The sequence below is a fragment of the Pristis pectinata genome, chromosome 4, assembly GCF_009764475.1.
Source record: "Pristis pectinata isolate sPriPec2 chromosome 4, sPriPec2.1.pri, whole genome shotgun sequence".
NCBI classification, from domain to species: Eukaryota; Metazoa; Chordata; class Chondrichthyes; order Rhinopristiformes; family Pristidae; genus Pristis; species Pristis pectinata.
Window position 1 is genome coordinate 107,883,840 of NC_067408.1, and position 20,533 is coordinate 107,904,372.

The following is a 20,533-nucleotide window of genomic DNA, read 5'->3' on the forward strand; positions in this document are numbered from 1 at the left end:
TGAAAGACTTAAAAAAAAGAGTGGTGGGTGCCCGCAACCCATTTCCAGGGGAGATGGTGCAAGCAGATACGATAGAACTGTTTAAGAGGCATTTAAACAGGCACTTGAACAGGCCAGGAATGGAAGGATATAGACCATGTTCAAGAAGACATGATTGGTTTAAAATGGCATCATGTTTAGCAGACATCCTCGGCAGAAGGGCCTGTTCCTGTGCTGTACTGTTTTATGTTCTGTGAGAGCAAAGGTGGTAATGTGTGGGTGATCCAGAAGGAACCTGTTAAAATTGCAGATAGCTATTGTGTAGCCTATTTTAAATTGTTAGGCCATAACCAAGTGTCGATGAAAGATTTATACATACATTCACTGAAAATTCTTTCACGTTTCCCCCTTGTATCAGCTCAATAGCAACTGCTCTAGAGAACAATGCTAACAATAAACAAAGTGGGTACAAGCCTTTTTTGCAGAATCCAATGCATCAGATTTTATTGACACAGACAAACAAAATGAAACTCTAGCAAGCAGGCTTTCCATACTGGGCTGATTGAATTGCTTTAGCCCAGAAGAGAATGATTTCTGTGTGATCACAGGGGCCCAGGTTTATGTGAACATGCTCATCAAAGCTTATGCAAAGAATTATAAACAATCCAAATTAGTCAGTCTTGAAAAAAAATGTTGAATTTAGCTGAGATTGGTGGATACATCATAAGTGGGAACAGGAGTACTCAAGTGTTCACCCAAACCCAGATAACGAAAGAAAAATTATGTTGCATGAGGATGCTTAGGTAATTTAAAGCTATCAGTTTTGGTTTCTATGCTAAGTTTTGTTAGGGAGGAGTAAATTAGGAAATGCTGCAGAATCTCAACAAAGAATTCATTAAATTCAGTACAGTTGATTCAGATTTGTAACACTGCTGTTGTACAATTGGTTGTGTTATTGCAATTCCTTTGGCTAAAAATACTATCTAATTATTTTTTGGCAACACTTGCAAGATCCATCAGTAGAGGAACCCACTATTAAGCCATTTATTCACATCCTTATCTTGATCGGGTAGTCAATTATTTGTACCTAATAAAAAGGGTGGATGTATTTTAACAGTCACAACTCTCTGAGAACATATCATCAATCATTCTGCTGTTGAAAAGATGCTGCAGCAAACTGATAAGAGATTACAGATACCACCAAACTAGTAAAATAAAATGAAAAAAGTATCAGATTTTAGATTCCAGAATGTTTTTAAAATAATTCAAAATTTGTCCCAAGGTCAAGTATGTGGAGAAAGCAAGTCCTTATCAGAGTAATAGCAAAGCTTTTCAGTAACAAACAACTTATTATAAATGGGAGAAAAATAACTTAAATGCAAAATTACTGAAGTGGAATTGAAGCATTTGCCCCAAGACAACACAGATACATCTGAAGTCAGCACCAGTCTTTTAGCTGTTCACAGGAATTAGTTATCATGACACTGTTTCAGAGCTGAACGACTTGCTTTTTTCTGACTTGGTTCTTCTGAACCATCTCCATGGCAACGGTGGCTTCATATATTGGAATGGGTTCATCCAACTGAGGCCTGAAAAGAGACAAGCAGTTGGAAATGTCTAGACACTGTGCAAAGTCTCCACAATACCTTGCACCTTTCTGTAGAAGGCGAGGCTAGCTACGTTTCCTTTCCTTAAGATAATTGACTACCGTTCTCAGTCTCACCACTCAACATGCATTTTAAATACAATCACACATAACAAGGCAAATATTGGCGTCTGTATTTTTGGTTGTCAGTATCTCAAGAGATTCTATGTAATACAACCATCTGTACACATACTTAAGTGCAGCGAGGTCTTAATTCCAACACTGAACATTCCATTACCAATTTATTACACAATTGCCTTTCTAAGTGGCACCAGGAATTGCAAGAACAAATATCAAGACGTTTACCGGAATGTTCCGATGGACAGCTTCTCCATCACGTCCTTCAAAATATCTAGGCAACAGCATTCAGGCTTTTAACAAGCTGTAGGTAATGAAATGTGAAACTACACATAAATGCAAAACAATACAGAGGGGAAAGTATACAAAATTCTCCCATCTCTGCAAATTCTTCCCGTTTCCAAATGATTGTGCTTCTAAAATTAGATTGGCGGCTTTGGATATTCGGCAGCTGTTTCGCCATTCAAGAATTGCTCCCCGTATTGATCGAATTTTCATGGCCTGGACCCAAATGTGTGGAGGTCAATGTTTGTTAAATACAAAAGCAGTATTATTTCAAATGGAATTATGAAAAAGGAAAGAAAATCATAACCTAGAGAAAGAAAAATTTGCAAGTTTTATGAAAATGTTGAAAACAAAAACGTTAACTTGCAGAGATTTTAGGCTTTCAAACAGAAAGGCCACAGGTTTGTGCAGAGTCAGTTGGTAATTGATGGTGGAAGCAAACACACTCCAAGTGGCTGAAATGATCTGTTGATAGGATAGTGGTGATGGTGTAGGTGGTACGAAATATAGGTCAAGGTTTAAACCACTGATTGACATTCAGTCATTACTAACTAGAAATGTCGGGAATGTTGCACGTAGACAGGTTATGGCTCGAATATGATGCTTCATGCAACTGAAGAGCCAACCACTCACCGTCTTGGCTTGTGCAACAAGAACACACGAGTTTTGAAATAAAAATACCCCAGCAAGCGAGTCATCACCCTCATGAAGAAGATAATTTGTGGAAAAGTGGCTAAAAAGTAGCTAACAGAATTTGTCTGTTTAAAAAGGTTGAGTAAAGCTGTATTATTTTATCATTTTCAAAACAAGGATTACGACATAATCAACAACAAAATTAACATTCCCTTCATGGATACAATTGTAACAACAAGTCAAGTTGCAGATTTGACTAATTTTACTGGTAGATTAAGCTGCAAAAAGTTTTCTAAAATACTCAAAACTATTTTTGAATATGGCAACTGTAATCTATCAACATCTCCACAGCGAACTCCTCATCACAAATTTATTAAAAGCTTTAAAAAAATCAGTTTTACATAATGATAAAAGTAGCTCCTCGTTACACTTATTAAAGTTTAACTATTTGCTGGAAAGCAATGAGCTTATCTGTATCAAAAATTGTGTGGAAATTGCAGCATTAAATTTGGCAGAATCAAATTACACCATGGAATCATGCTACTTAAATCAGTTACCCAGGCTACTCATTCTCCAACTATTAAATAGCTGTATATTACACTGGCATTATAGTATTGGGAATCACTCATGGGTGAGCACAGCTACATGCTTGTCATTTTGCAGCAACTTTATTAAATCACAAATCAGTTCTGAATACTGGCAAGGGTACGGTTTCCCACGTAAGTGGTGTCAGAGCTAAGCACTATGGGTGGCTCAGCTGTACAAAAGAAGCGAAGAAAAATCATGAGGCCAAAAGTTATAGATCTCTACAGTTAGGTGAGAAGACGCACATTTCTGCAGCAGCAGATCCAAATCCAGTACATGGTGCTAAGACAAAGTGAATGTGCTTGAGGGGAACTGAACAGTCAAGAGATCATGATTCATATGGTTACCAATGACATTGATAGAACAAGGAACAGGGTATACAATTTAAGATCTTAGGAAACTGGAGTTAAAGAAGCAGGAGCTCAAAAAGTAGATTACTTCTAGTGCAACACACCAGTGAGCTCAGGAACAGTCGAGTGCAAATCAGAGGAGAGATGATGCCAGACTGAAAGCTTTAGATTCCTGGGGCAGTGGGACCAGTTAGGTGGAACCTAACCGAACCACATGGGCAGCACTTCAAACAGCACAGACCAATATCCTCAGGTAGGTAATGGCGTTCCCTAGCACCTACAGCCCTTGTCCTCCTTGCCAGTAGATGTAGTGGGTTTGGGAGTATTGTTGGAGTAGCCTAGCCAAGTAAATGATTTGCATTTTATACATGGTACAAACTGCAGCTGCTATGCTCTACTGGTGGAAAGTGGGCTACTTCTCCTGGAGGGTGTTGAGTTTGAGTTGTTGGTGTTGCACTCATCCAGGTGAGTGGAGAGTATTCCATCACACTCCTGACTTGTGTCTTGTAGACCGAGAAAAGTCCTCAAGGTGTCTGGAACCACATCACTCACTGTAGGACACCAAGCCTTTGACCAAGTCTTGTAGCCATGATGCATTTTGTGCTTGTCCAGTTGAGTTTCTGGTCAATGAACCCCAGGATATTGATGGTAGGATACTCCGTGATGGAAATGCCATTGCCTGTCAAGGGTAGGTGGGTAGACTGTCCCTTGTTGGAGATGGCCAATACCTGGCATTTCTTTAGTCCAAATGTTACTTGTTTTCAGCCAATGGCATGCTACATGATGGAAGGAATACCATTGATGAAGGTGTTTGGGCCTAGGACACTGCCCCATGAAATAGAGTCATAGGGCAATGGAGCTGTGAGAATTGACCTCCAGAAACCACAACCATCTTTCTTTGCGTGAGGGTACGTCTCCAACCAGTGTTTTCCCTTTGGTAGCCATTGATTTCAGTTTACCAAGGAGCCTTGAAACCATCATTGGTCAAATGCTCACATGTCAAGGGCAGTCATTCTCACCTTACCTTTCAAATTCAGCTCCTTTGTCCACATTTGGATCAGTCAGCTCCAACCCTGCTATCCTTTTCCTTTTTACATATCTATAGAAACTTCTGCAGTCTGCTTCAACTTTTGCTGGATTGCTTTTACTGTATATTCTACTCTCCCCTTCTTTATGCAAATTATGAAGTTCAGGACTCGGCTGGCTTGGTGTGTTGTGCCACAGTACATTTTCTGTCCTCGTTACCTTCAGTGCTTTTCCCCCATGTGATCTTCAACAGGGAGGAGCGCCAATTCATCGGCTGAGGAAGGATGGCATGTATTAAACCAGGAGATTCCCTTGCCCATGTTTGACCTTATGCCAAGGGATCTGGAGTCTACGTTAAGGGTTCCTAGGGCTATTCCCTCCCTACTGTAGACCATGGTGCCAGCTCTCCTGGTAGGTCTGTCCTGCCAATGGGATAAGACATACATGGAGAGTCTGGCAGTTTACCCATAAGGGTTTACCCATTTAAGTTTACCCATATAACTGTGTCAGGCTGTTGCTTGACTAGTCTGTGGGATAGCTATCCCAGTTTTGACACCAGTCCCCAGATGTTTGTGAGGAGGACTTTGCAAGGTTGACTATGGCGGGGATGACCTTGTTGTGTCTAAATTGGAAATAGAAGGAGGGCAGCTCTTCAAGTAAACAAATCATAAATTCTTAAAATTGATTAGGATTTCTGCTTTTTGCAATTCTTCCAGGCAAAACAAAGCAAGAAATAGAAATGGGATAGCACTTTCTCCTGTCTCAGTTTGTAAGTGACATGCTCCAACCCTGCTATCCTTTTCCTTTTTACATATCTATAGAAACTTCTGCAGTCTGCTTCAACTTTTGCTGGATTGTTTTTACTGTATATTCTACTTTCCCCTTCTTTATGCAAATTCTGAAATGTTCCCAGTCCTTGGGCATACTGCTCTTTTTAGAGACATTATAAGCCTTTCCTTTTGACCTAATAGTATCTTTAACTTCTTATGTTGGCCATGGCTGGTCCACTTTTACTGTTGGGGTTTTGTGCCTTAAAAAGGATAGATATTTCTTTTAAACTATGTACAATTTCTTTATCTGATAGCCATTGTTTGTTTACCATTGTACCTTTTAATGTAATTTCCCAATTTAACATAGCAAAGTCATTCCTTTGTAGTTTGCTTTGTTTAGATTTAAGACACAAGTTTTTGACTCTTCTGCTGAGAGAAATGGATTCTTCCCATGAACTCCATCTACGCTACTCTTAGTTTTATACATCTCCATTAAATCTCCTGTCAGTCTCTTCTGTTCCAAAAAAATACTAGCCTATCAAATCCCTTCTCACTGTTACAATTTTCCAGTTCTTGCAATGTCTTTATCAATCTCCTCTGCACCCTCTCCAGTTCAATCACATTTTCCTGAAATGTGGTGACCAGAATTGTACTCAGTACTCACGCTGGTGTTGCGCACAATTGAACCTTAACCTTGATGTTTTTGTATTCTATGTCTCAGCTAATAAAAAAAGCATCGAGTATGCCTTTTAAATCACCTTATTGACATGTCCTGCCATCTATGGACATACAATTCAAGGTCCCTCTGTTTGTCTGTTCCTGCCACTTATCATTTATTCCCTTACCTTGTTGATTTTTCCCCAAAAGCTTTCTCATCATTTTTCAGGATTAAATTTCATTAGTTACTGATCAGACCATCTGCATCTTCCTGCAGTCTAGAGCTTTTCTCCTTAATGTACCACCTGCAAACTCATCCTGCCACAACATTTAAGCTCATGTTATTAATATGACAAATACATGGCAGAGACTATTGATCCCTATGGAACCCCATTAGTAAAAGCCTTTCACTCACAAAACACCTGCCACTGAACTCTTCTTTGGATCCCTTGGGATTTTACTTTTTTTGACCAGCCTGCCTTGTGGGATCTAATCAAAATCCTTGCTGAAATTCATGCAGACTACATTAAATTTTCCCCAAAAATTCAGTCAAGTTAGTCAGATCCGTGCTGATTGTCCTTAATAAACTTGTGCCTATCTGAAGGTTTATGTTGACTCTTAAAACTGATTCCAGAAATTTGTTCACCAATAGTGACTAGCAGCCTTGTAGTTTCTCAGTTTCTCTCTTTCTTTTTAAATGTGCCACATTAGCAGTTTTCCAATCTTCTGGCACCACGCTTGCAGCCATGGAGGAATGAAAAATCTTTGTCAAAGTCTTTACAATTTCCTCCCTTGCTTCTTTTAACACCATGAAGAACTTGTGACAGAGTGTAACAAGTTCAAGTGCAGAGTAAGTTGGATATAATTTTAGCAAATGAGCATGTGGAAAGGAGAGAAGAGAGGAATTTTGAGGCAGTGATGAAAATACAGTTAGATTTAATATTGTAATAGAAAAGGATATGATAAAATAGGAGTAAAAGTTCTACGTTAGAGGAAGGCAAATTTTAACAAGCCGTGAAATGTACTGGAAAACTTCTACTTGAAGTGTCAGAGTAGTGGAAGGCATTCAAGTAGGAGACTAAAGGGACTCCAGGGAAACCTATTCTCAAGTCAAAGAAATGGGTGGGACAGCCAAATCTACAGTCCACTGCATGGCTCAATACACATAGGCTAGGATAAGCTACCACTTGTTTTTCTGCCTTATGCAAGAAGCAGTTCAACCCCGCAGAAACCATAGGAAGGTACAAAGAACGAAGGGGTGATATTAAAAGAGAAGTCAGGAAAGCAAAAATAGGGTATGAAAAAAATACTCGTAAATAAAATCAAAGAAAATCCAAAGCATGACATATGGGCTCATGAGAAGGATACTCCCTAACAAGAAATTAAAGAAAATAGGGTAACACTTGTGCGTGATGAGCAAGTGACAAGATCAAACTCCAGCAATATCAATAGACCAAAATCAATGTGGGTTGTAAATAACAAAATAATAATGGGTACGTACACTGTGCAGTTATCAGCCATGTTATCATTGCGTCAAGTTGATATGTATTTTTACTTAACCACCTCTGGGTTTTAGGAAAGGATACGCAGATACTTCCCCTGTTGCATATTTGATAGTTGCCACACTTCCTCATTCAGAAATGAAATACTTGCTCCTTTACAAAATAGAAGTCGACTATCTGGTGGATCTAGCTGTGAAAGTAAAAATTTAAGCCTTGAGAGAGATACAGACTTATATTCTACAATAATAAAATTTTTTTTACCAGTTGTAGATCTCATTCAGTCATTGAGTCATACAGAGGCCCTTTGGCCTACCAAGTCCGCTCATCAAGTGCCCATTTACACTAATCCTTGCATCAAGCCATTTATTCTCCCTACATTCCCATCACTTCCCTCAATTTCTACTGAATGCTAGGGGCAATTTAAAGTGGCCAATTAACAGTTACAGGGTTAATGTGAATATTTCACACAGGTGGTACCCAAGGTCAGTATTGAACCCAGGTCACTGGAGCTGTGAAGCATCAGCTCTACTAACTGTGCTACGGTGCTGCCAAGAAAGCAACTTGCTTTTTTGCATAGGAGCCCAAAAAGTTTTGCTTGTTAAAGACAGTGAGTATTTAGGTTATACTGACTTGAATGATCACAGGTTTGATTTTCTAATCTTGATCAAGTTAATTGACCAGATTGCAGCAGGGATGCTATAATGGCCCCAGCACCCCAAATTAGAGAGAACATTGATCATGCTTTGCCAAGTGTGTTCGCGCATGCCCACCTGCTTGCTCTTGGGTTTGCGTATGCACATATTATACAAGAACATGATTGGGGCATTCTGTGGCATCCCCCATTAGAACATAAATACTCTTCAAAAATACTTAAAGAATTGCACATTTGCAAGAAGCATTAGTAAATCATTTGGCAGATTCATGGCTTTTTTTTAAGATTGATATCAACTACCAGATTTAAAAAAAAAGATCAAATCCTCTAAAAACATAGATTACATTCTGTGGCTATTAGGCCAGCCCTTTGGAATATTACATTAATAACATAAATGTAACACTAACCACTATCATACCCACATATATTACTCCATGCAAGAAGAATTGAAAGCAGAATACAGCAAATGCAAAAGTTTAAGATCTGCACTGATTTAAAATGAAATGTTGCTGAATGGGATTTCCAAAAAATGAAATTACTGTAGATGAGTAGAAATGAGAAGGGAGAAAGTTAAGGCATTACTGTAGTTGGACTTCATGTTACAAGCAACATATCTAGACCTTAAAGGATTTGTTTGACCATTAATTGGAAAAAAAAGAACAAAATGTTTGACAAAATAAACCTTGATTACATTTATATTCAGCTTATGAAAGCTTAATTATATTTTGTATGCAAAATATAGGCATGGTAAGGGTTCTTCTGTGGTTCCAAGCAAATAACTTGAGCCTCAGTTTGTGAGGGTGTGGTCTTAATAAAAACTGGTTGAATCCCTTTAGTGTTCAAAATGAGAGTGCTAACTGATATAGTACTCAGGCCAATCTGGTTGAGACAATGGGAAGGCATGAAAACACAGCAACATAGAAAAATAGGAGATGTAGGCTATTCAGTCTTCAAACCTTTTCTGCCAATCAATATGATCATGGCTGATTTTCTACCTTAATACCGTATTCCCATTCTCTCCTCAAGGGAAAGGGGAAAGCAAAGGGAAGAAAGAAATGAGAGAAAGCGAGCATTAATTTTGCATCCCATCAAGACAGTACATTATGTTTAATGAGGACGCAAGAGACTGCAGTTGCTGGAATCTGGAGCAACAAATAATCTGCTGGAGGAGCTCAGCGGGTGAGCAGCATCTGTGGGAGAAAAGGAATTGTAGACATTTTGGGTCGAAATCCTGCATCGTTATGTTTAATGAGGTGGGTTAATGGTAGTGGTAGGAAGATGATGTTTGGTTGTGTTCCACTGCACCATGATTGGTGTGATGATTTAGATTTAAAACATCTACGCTATTCCAGTCAAGCTGTGAATCAAAACTTTTTTTTTATTGGTGATGAAAGTTGAAGGAGATATTGAATGGATATCATTTGTCCTTTGATTAAATGCAACATCATATCATACAGGAATCTTAGCACATCATACACAGAACTCAAACACAAAAGGTTAACCAATGTTTGCAAGGCCCGCGCCTTCAGGTACATAGCTATTAATTTACACTTTTCCACTCACTCATTTGTCTAATTCTATAGTTAAAATCCATATTTACAGAGTGTATAGAATAGAAATAGGCCATTTATCCATAATGATGTTATATCCACTCTTCTTAATATAACTCTGTTAGTGAATGCATCCATTCCTTTCCCCTTCATCCATTTATTTCACCAACATTTATTAGAAGATCTATGCTAATTTAAATGCATTTTTTAAAATTTAAAAATGAATGTCCACAAACACTCCTCCACAGCAGATAAAATGCAGAACACTCGCACCAGAGCACCATCCAGTACTTGGTATTTGAAACATTATATTGGATTAGGTCTTAAGGGCAAGGTTATCTTGGAAGATTTTAAGTAAAATGTTAAATCAGGTACCTAACTTAATGTAAAACATATTGATTATTTATACAAAAGAGTTATAGGGAACGAAAAACAGGGAAAATATTTTCAGTGAACCTAGTGCATTTATCCAAAAACTTTTAAAATGGGCGAAGATACTAAGAGCAACACTGGAAATGAATGTTTCATTAAGGCAGCATTCCTGTTTTATGGGACACACTTGCATGGTAAAGCCCCATCTTTCACCTGCAAGTCACAAAAGCAAACATGAAACTATTACTTGTCTATCATGATTTATGGTCATAGGTTTTTACTGTTGAGATTAGTAATTTACATATATTTATTTGGATTAAGTAATAATGAAACAAAGATTAGACCCTCCCAACCCCCAGGATTTTTCCCCCATTCTAGAATGCCATAAAATTTTACAGCTGTTTTGTAATGTAATAGCTGGGTTTTAATTTTTCTCTACATAAACAAAAAGTAAAAGGAACTTTTGGGAATTACACAAGTGATCGGATCTCCTATGCAGTTTCACATTCTGTATCTTGCGGAGCACTGCAAGGTTGGCAAAGTACAGAAGACATTTCAGTGACAGCTTTTTGTATTACCTGTAGATTCCCCTCTGTTGTTATCCAGTGACCCGCAACAGCTAGAAGACTGAGAATGTCATGTTTATGTGGGAGATGTTGTTTGACAGCTGGCTCATCTTCCTTGCTGTAGAGCTGCACTATAACTCAAAATATCAAAGAGTACATTATTTATTCTGTGGCAGCTTAAATCATGAGATAAGCAAGACCAAGACAACAAGGTTTGATTCAGTTTTTAAAACATCAAGACCATTTTGTGATAAATGCCCCCATTAATAACTTTGGAAAAAGTTGACTTAAGTAAATTAGATTTCTTTGCTGAGTAGTCATGCTGATACATGGTAAAACTATGCAGCAGCCATTGCCAACTCCATAACCACCAAAATAGTCTGTATCTCAGTAAGAATGCATTCTAGCGTTTAATACCTTCAAATTATTTTAAAACGTGCTCTATTTTAAAAGGAAATTTTCTGCATTCCATACACTGGTCTAGTGAAAAAGTACACAAGTAAGCTTTTTCCAGTATCTTGCCAGTGTCACTCTGTAAATGTTTGGAGTTAGAGTGAATCAAGATCACACTTAGTCCAAATTTTCATCTTTCTTGTAGACTTTATTAATCTGCGTCTAACACCCCAAGCAGTTGCAAGGCAGAGGCTCCTATGTCTTTGAACAGAGTACTGAATCTTAATCCAGTTGGGTATGTTGGGGACATGTCAGTTATCACATTGGAAAAAATGTCTAAAACATGATCCAAACCTTCTCATTAATAGTTTTAACAGTTGCAGTTAAGACAGACAATCCATTCACAGGAAGTGGGCTTCATTTTAACCAGTGAGGCTGTGTGTATTTATTTTATCAGTCCTTCCAGTTTTATCCTATGGCAGCTGGGTTTGTCAGACTATGGGAAATTGGCATCCAAAAATCTGGTGAGAAGGACAGAATCATCAAGCAAATGCATTTAAAGGACAAGTAGAGCAGGAACATGCCCTCAGAAGCAAACAAGTTTAGCTTGCAAATCCCATTGATTTGTCTACTGACTCCCTACTACCATTGTGCAGTCTCAATGAATGTATATTAAAATTGCAGTTACAACATTTACTTACAACCATAAAGCAAAACATTATTAGAAATTTGGTTCAGAATTACCAAGTGATTTTAAAAAGTGCCATTTTAGTTGCTTCAAAGACTGAAAGTCTTGGTTGCTGAGCCATTAATATCATACTGTGTCCAATTCCATTTGTGATTTCGAATGAAATTGCTGTTATCACCCTGGCAGAAGCAGAACTTCTACCAATTGTCTGCAGTACTCATGTTCAGGGGGAAAATTGTCAAGATTTTGGTTGACGCAAAGTGAACCCCAGAGAAAGATCCTATAGGAGTGGGTGACAATAAGGACTTGGTCATGTGGATTCTCTTTATGAGAAGAAAGCTTGTTGACACTTCATATCAGGTCTCATACATGGAGCACATTTAAGTGAGGTGACAAAGAGCATTTGATATCAGTAGGACTCCACTCCAGCCATGGGCCAATAGCTTTATGAGTTGAAAGGAAAGAACTGAAGACTATTGTGTTATAATAAAGCTTAATACTGTATAATGCTCATTTTAAGGTATTTTAAAAAAATCATAAAACAAGTTAAAAATATTGCAGAACAAACCTCCACAATCCACCACAATGTTCACGCCTAGACCACCCGTTTCTTCCAAACAGCTGTCTACAAGGTCAACCTTACTGTCAGACAAGTTGATCACTCTGGCTGTGACAGAGCAGAAATTCAATTAGTCTGCTGCCCCTTAGAATAGTATTCTCAATAACTGATTAACAGAAAGATAAACCATTCTAATCAATGATTTTGGTTCACAATAAAAACTGCTTAACTTTTAAAATTATGAATTTCTACTGTACGTCTAAACACTTGTGAGCTTAGCTATAAAGCAGTAAGAGCAAACCAAATCTTGAGGGAAAAAAAATCAAAGTGTGATGGAACAGGAAGGCAATTGGCAAGTACTGTACAAGTACCACCAACATCTAAAAGGATTTTTCTCCAAAATCAAATGCAGAGCAAAAGTTCTAAACAAAATTGATACCTTAAAACTAGATTATTAGCTAGCCTGAATTATAATTAGAAGTATACAGAGCTGATCAAAAACAATTATTAACTTAACAAAGTAGTGAGAGACATGGTAGGGCAGGTGCTCTGTTGTGGCAATAGCATGAAGCTGCTGGGATCATGGTGATCTACAGCTGCCTCTACTGAAGTAACCATCTGCACTGAGCAAGTTGGGCTCAGATTTGATGGAACTCAAACTACAGACAGTGCAATGCATCAGGAAGGGAGAAAGTTACCTGGACACATGGTTCCAAGAGGTAGTCACATCCCTCAGATTAAATACTGTAGATTTGTCAATGGTTAGGGACTGTAAATAAGGCAGTGACTGTAAATAAGGCAGCTATAGAGATACAGAAGGTAACATTGGAGAAGCCTCAAGCACTTACATTTGTCTTAAAATCATTCTTCATTTTGTAACAGTAAAGATTTTCCATTGAAGAAATAAAAAGTTTCTACAAGAAGGATCTGTGGTTGACTAAATCAGTGAATGATGGTATCAACTTGAAAATAAATAATGTGAATATGAATACAGACTAGAAGACCACTAAAATGTAAGAAAAAGGCAGAATAGAAGCTAACAAGAAATATAAAAACAAGTGCTTCTACATGTTTGCGAATAGGAGTTGAAGGAATCCAGTGTACAGTAGCTCAATTTACTGAAAATACGAAGGCAGATGGGAAAACAAATTGTGAGGGCAGAGACTGCAAAGGGATATTGAGTAGGCAAAGTCAGTAGGCAGTGAGGAAAAACTTGGCCGATGGGGATAATGGTGGGGAAATACAATGTATCCACATTTCGTGGGAAGAACAAAGCAAGCAGAATAAATGGAAAGCAACCACAATATATTTAGTGATTTGGATTATCGCATGCATGAAAGACAAAGTGGGTACAGCAAGTAATCAATCTCATATTTCCTTCTACAATAGGAAAAAAAAACAGACAAATGTAAAATTTAAAAGGATTGCTGAATTTTATCACTCCAAAAAGTTTTTATGATGCCTGATCAGCAAGACTGATCATAAATTACATTATATCTGTGATGGCTTTTCTTCTGAAGTGATAATTAGTCACAATGTTTAGTCAAACTGATGATTAAAAAACATGTTTTTTCCACTAACTTCAATGATTCATGAATGAATATTTCAAGTTATGAAAATAACTTAATATTTAATAAACTGTGTTATCATGCTGCACAATGATTGGTTATTATTATTTAAATTATATTAATGCCCACACAATGCATTCACAGCTTTAAATTTTGTCACTGATTGTCGAGTATGAAGTTTTCAATCCCATCACTTGGTTTATCTTATTCTCCCAACAGGTGAAGTGTAAATCAGAGACCAACTCACAGACAAATGTAGTTAAAATCTTTCTAACAAGATGCAAGTATTAATGAACTTGTTGCATTTGGAAAGATGACTTCAGGGTTAATTTTTTTTCCCATCCCTAAAAATACTCATGGACCAATATGATGACTATTAAGCTCTATTGAGCTGCAGGGAAGTGGGAGCATTCAATGAAATCTACATACACAGACACCAAATTCTGAAGATAAAGTGCAAGCACTTAGCTCAAGCATTATCCAGTTTAATCCAAAAAAATTAATCACCATTTTGTTTGATGTTGATATAATGCTCTTTTTAAAGCTGTTGTGTTCTATTAGCTTAAATGTTCACTCAGTAAACACTTCTGGCACATGCATAGAATAGAATTTGAAACACAAACAGCAGTGGGGTGTGCAAAATAGTTTTGGAGAAACAACTGAGTAACTGAATGTTCTTTCATGTTTGGATTGTTTAAAAGCCAATAATTACTTTTATTTTCACATCAAGGGCCTTTAAGGGAAAAAAAAACAATCCTTGTCTCTGGGCAGGCAATGTACAGTTTGATCTTCAAGGCCACCACTGATGTTTCAGGGAAAACTGAAGGAAATCAAAAAATTGCGACATAAACCCCAGAATATGTCATAATAATTTAGATAGAATTTGACTAAATTTAGAAACCATAACCACAGGCTTGCTCTTTTGGTTGGAAAAAAATTCCAGGTAGCAGAGTCAAAATTGAGACCCAGAATACCACTTCCTGAGGGAGCTCCCACCAAGGCAGGAGCATTACCTAATTGATAATGCAACACTGCTGCTTAAATCACTATTACCATTATACTGTAATATAAATGCAACATTACATATTTGCAGGCTGACAGTTTAAGGGGGAAGAAAATAATTTCTGGCTTTTGGTTTGAACATAAGGCTTTATTAAAAGATTGGTGCACATTACTAAGAGACAATGACTTACCTATCAAAGGTTGTCGAATGCCTTAGGTTTTGCAGCCATAAGCAGACCAAAGACAGGAAATAGAGGAGAGAACAAAATGAAAAAATGGAAAATGATCCATCAAAACGATAAAAAAAAAATCAACACACAGTTCAAGTCAAGTACATTGCTGCAATATGAGAAGTGGTTTATTCAAATACCAAGATCCAACATCACTATTTTGATTTAGGTTAAATTTCATCACCTTTGCTGACAATTACCACACTGCTCTCACTTTCACATGGCCCATCTCTGATTCTTCCTCTTTCTTCCCCAATTTCTATTTTACCATCTTGGGATGGGTTAGTGATCTATACCTATTATTAGGCTGCAGATTCCCACAACTATCTTGACTACTCTTCTTCCCTGTTCTGCTTCCTGTATGTCTCCATTCCATTCTCCCAGTATCTCTCGCTCCATAGATCTGTTCTGATGCCAACATTTTCCACATCAGTGCTTCCGAGATGTCTTCGCTTCCTGTGGCCTCCCTTTTGCTATAGTTACCATGCACTCAAAAATGTCTATTTCCCTCATTTCTTCTCTCAACCCCTCTTTCCACCCAGAACAATAAGGTCCCACTTACCTTACCAGCCTCCATATTCAATGGATGATACTCTGGAATTTGCAACCTCTTCAATTAGATACCACCACAAGATACATCTTCCCTTCCCCTCCTCTTTCCCCATTCCAAAGAGACTGTTCCCTCTGCAGCTCGTTGATTAACTGTTCCATTTCCACCATCTAATCCCCCTTTCATGGCACGTTCCTGTTCCAAATGCAAAAGATGCAACACCTATGCTTTTGCCTCTTTCCTTCCCACCATCCAGAGACCCAAATACTTTTTTTGAGGAGAAACAATGATTCACTTGCACTTCTTTCAGATTACTTCATTCAGTGCTCACAACATGGCCTCCTGAATATTGAAGAAATCAGACATTAATTAGGTGACCCTTTTACAGGACTGAGCTTCCAACTGCCTGTCACTTTAACTTTTCATTCCACTCTGACCTCAATCTTCGGTTGCCTACACTGTTCCAACAAAGCCCAATGTAAGCTTGAGCAACAAGTATTATCTAGGTGCTCAACAGCTCTCAGGAGTCAACACTGAATTCAATCATCTCTGATAACTACCATTTCCATTTGTATCAGAACTGGTTAGTGCTGATACAAGGTTATCAATGTGCGAAATTAACTTAGTTTTACTTCTCTCCACAGATACTGCCTGACCTCCTGGGTACTTCCAGTAGGTTTACAGTAACTTCAATGTACCGTATCAGACTGTTCCAGCATTGTGTTTTGTCTTCTCATTTCTCCCCACCTCCTGTGTCTTTATTCATCTCCCTCCATTTAAACCCTCATACAAACAGATCAGCTCAAATAGGTAAGCTTTCACCACCCTCTCTCAGATAGCACCATCATTGTTTGCAATATTTTGGTCTGTTTTTGCTAGCCAACCTCTGACAGACATCTCCTTGTTCTCTCTGCAACCTTAAACAGACTTGTTTTCTTACTTTCCCTTGTCATGAAAAGGTTATCGACCCAGAACATTACATCCGTTTCCCTCTCCACAAAGGCTGCCTGCCCTGCTGAGTACCTAGAACATATTCATCCTCAAATCCCCTCTAATCTACTGACTCCTCGTCTTAAACCCATACCTTCTTGTTTGAGGCATCTCTGTTTTTGCAAAGTTTCTCATTATTCAACCCCATCTATGCCCCTCATAATTGTGTACACCTTTCTCGGGTCCCCCCTCTGCTTTCCGCACTCCAAGGAGAACAAACTCAGTCTCTATTTGCAGTCAAAGTGATGCACCCCAGGCAACATGCTGGTAAATCTGCTTTGCACTCTCTGCAATGCAGTCACACCTTTCCTATAGTGTTGTGACCAGAACTAGCAGTGACCTAACCAAAGTTTTATGAAGTTATACCATGCTCTCATATTCTTTGCCCCAGCTAATAAAGGCCAACATCCCATTTGTCTTCTTCATTACCTTATTTACTGGTGTTGATATTTTTAGGGATTAATGGACCTGTACACTGTGGTAACTCTATTCTTCAATAGTCTTTAGATACCTAACATTCATTGTATATGTCCTGTTCTTATTAAGCTTCCCAAAGTGCAACACTTGACACTTACTGGGATTAAATTCCACTTGCCATTGCTTTGACTAATTTACCAGCTGATCAATATAATTCCGTAACCCAAGATAATCTTCCTCACCATCAACAACTACAACAATTCTTGTGTCATCTGTAAATTTGCTAATCATATCTTCTACATTCATATACAAATCTTTACTGGATATGACAGATAGGTCCCAGCACCAATCACTGTGGTACACCACTGGGTCACAGGCTTCCAGTCACAAAAGCAACCTCCACCATCTGTCTCCTATTAGCAAGCCAACTTTGGATCCAATTTGCCGACTCCTTTGCATCCCAAGAGCATTTGAAGCAGTGTTACATGAGATTTTGTCTGAGATCCTTCTGAAGTCCATGTAGACTACATCACCTGCACTGATGTAGGTGATGTAGTCTACATGGACTTCAGTATATTTTGTCACTCCTTAAAACAAAAACTCAATTAAATTAGTCGGACAGGATCTCTCACCAACAAAATGATACTGACAATCCCCGATCACTCCTTGCCTTTCCAAGTGCAGATTAATCATGTCCCTCAGAACTTTTTTTTCTCCAATAACTTCTGTATCATTGACTTTGGACTCACTGGCCTGCAGTTACGTAACTTATCCCTGCTGCCATTCTTGAATGTAAAGATTTTTCATTTTCTTATGATTGGAGTCATGTAATAATCTTCTAAAAATCTTTTTATTTGCTGGGCGATAAGGGACAGGAAGTGTTTGTTTGCATGCACTGTTCACAGCTGCAAATTCCATTCATCCACATCATTATCTGTAAAGCAGGTGAGTCAGTAAGGTGGGAAATATAACTTGTCTAACTGTTTTCATCTTGAATGTTCCATTGTTAGGATTCCATCTAGATCTCAGGGGATGAGTAATAAATCATTCCCTATTCTCTGCCAGGCTGTTTAACTCCAACACTGCTGAAACCTTGCAAGTATATTCAATAATGTAGCTGAGGCATTCTAATCAGAACTATTATTGTTTCGAAGCAAGCTAAACTCAACTGGAGCACAAGTAGGGCTCTACAATTGAGTCAAGGAAAGAAAAATATTAATAATTTACAAACAGCAAAACCCACACGATATTTAGCTTTGTACTGACAAGTGGCAAGTAATAGTCACACCACACAAGTGACAATGACCATTCCCATGAAGAGTCCAGCAACCTTCTCTTGACATTTAGCAGCACTATCATAGACAATAACTCCTACCCCCATCATCAACCTGCTTACCACTGACCACAAACTGAACTGGTGCAGTCACATAAATATGGTGGCAGTCCAGAGGCTGGGTATTCTACAGTGGGCAACTTGCCTGACTCTCTGAAGCCAATTAGGAGCATAATGGAATGCTCTGTTTTCCTTAATGAATATAGCTCCAATAATAATTAAGCAGTTTGAAATGACCCTATCAAATGGTTCTTTTTTTTTGCAACAAGACTGTAAATCATTTGAAATTTCATTCAAAATTGAAAATTTGAAGTGCATCTAAAATGTGGCTTGCTGCAATAGGCATATGTACATGGACTATGTATTTAATTTTGGCCTGATGGTTGCTTCCAATCTGGGATTGCCCATCTATTAAATGTTTTGAGATTATTGACACTCTACATAACCCCCACACATATTGACTACTTTAACATGGATGGCATGCACTCTCTTCTCAGTTCACGCACAGTAAACTAAGGGACTTCTCAAACAAATTGAAACAAGTTTTAAAATAAGCACCATGAAGATCCCAACATAAACAGCATTTATTTGAATGCCACAACATTGTCTGAAACTAGAGCCATATCCTAAATATGAACGGTTTAATTTTTATCTTAATAGGAAATTGCACTTATCTGCATAACAATTACATCCTTTTTTTGAGTTGCATCTTGTAGGAATTCCTCAACAGGCCAAAGAAACAAATACTTCAACAAATGAAAACATTCTCAAAAGACAGCTTCAATTAATCTTTCAGAACACAAATCTGCACATAAAGCAACAGTTATAATTTGCAAAATTCCTCAGAACAAAATTACAAGTTTATAGCAGGATTGTAATTGTTACCTATGTACATTCTCTGGGGTCAATGAAATAATTTTAAGCTTTTCTATGCAACCAACTCTAGGGTCATAATTACCGTTATACTGCTATTTCTGCCCAGTACAAAAATACTGTAACAGCAAAATATTTTGAAATATTCAACCATTCGGTTCTTGAACCAATCAGCACAACCCTAATCACTACAGTTTAGCAACACTATGACCACTTTGATCACTGTGCACTAAAATGGACTTTGTTTTCTTTGGTTCTAATTGTGTGTTTTTTTGTGAAAACTGTTTATGTTTTCCTTGTAAATGCTACTTATATGATGCTATGTGCCTGTGATGCTGCTGCAAGCAAGTTTTTCATTGCACCTGTGCACACATGCACTTGTGCATTTGATAATTAACTCAACTTTGACTGGAAGACTGGCTCAGCAAGAACTGGCAGTTTCTACTATCTAGAATGAAGCTTAGCCACTTGGGAGAGATGATGAAAAAGCAAACCTCCTGGGAAAAATGTATTACAACATCAGTAGCTTAAAGGCAGCTAGAAAGTTGAAGGTACAAACGCTGGTACTTGTACAGTCATAACATCTTTTAAATTACCTAGTATTTTCCACAATTATGAAATATTTTTCCTTACTATGACAAAAATATTTTCAACAGAAGACCTCACAAACCAAAACCAACACATACCAACTGTCGGCCTTAATCCTTCCAAGTACTTTTTGTCCTCATTGTTGTGCGCAGTAGAAATTATTTTTGCACCTCGATGATGAGCCAATTGAATAACAATAGTACCAAATGGCTGGAAAACAAAGGCAGGACAGGCATTCAGCTAATATTCAGCCAAGTGACAAATTACTTATGATGGCATTATTTACCACAATGTTTCTTTTTATTATTCACACCAACTGTTTGAAACTTCTGCTAATGCACATCAATATAAATGTTAAACTCCTTATCCAAGAAGGACCGATTCTCTTCAGTCTAATCCAATCGTGTTCTGACTGCAGATTTAGCACACAAGTGCTTGGGAAAGGTTCCTCCCCACACCCCCATGGCAATACAAAGCATACTGCCAAGAAATACTTCAATATTATTACAACAGAAAGATAATTAGGGAGAGAAAGCAGGCAAGTTAAGAGCATGAAGGAATCAAATAGCATTTAACACAATGGTGAACAGAAGATAATTAATGTGTTCTGTACATCTTGGAACCTTTTACTATGGAGGGAAATATATTCTGCTGGGTTTGCACAGAGCTGATCAGAGGCAAAATAAGAATAA

The 20,533-nt window shown here is 37.9% G+C and overlaps 1 protein-coding gene across 2 annotated transcripts in view; it reads right to left on the reverse strand.

The window, feature by feature from the left end:
- Positions 1-466: 466 nt before the first annotated feature.
- The window catches only part of cryzl1 (crystallin, zeta (quinone reductase)-like 1), a 46,501-nt gene continuing 26,434 nt past the window's right edge, over positions 467-20,533 (reverse strand). Inside the window, exons 8-14 of one of the 2 annotated variants that reach the window (XM_052014196.1) lie at positions 19,940-20,051; positions 15,052-15,072; positions 12,300-12,398; positions 10,663-10,787; positions 7,595-7,700; positions 1,931-1,976; positions 467-1,568 (exon numbers count right to left, since the gene is read on the reverse strand). In XM_052014196.1, the coding sequence (XP_051870156.1) occupies positions 1,469-1,568; positions 1,931-1,976; positions 7,595-7,700; positions 10,663-10,787; positions 12,300-12,398; positions 15,052-15,072; positions 19,940-20,051 (609 nt within the window). In that variant the 3' untranslated portion in view covers positions 467-1,468. The remainder of the gene's footprint in view (positions 1,569-1,930; positions 1,977-7,594; positions 7,701-10,662; positions 10,788-12,299; positions 12,399-15,051; positions 15,073-19,939; positions 20,052-20,533) is intronic. The other variant, XM_052014197.1, reaches the window with a different exon arrangement.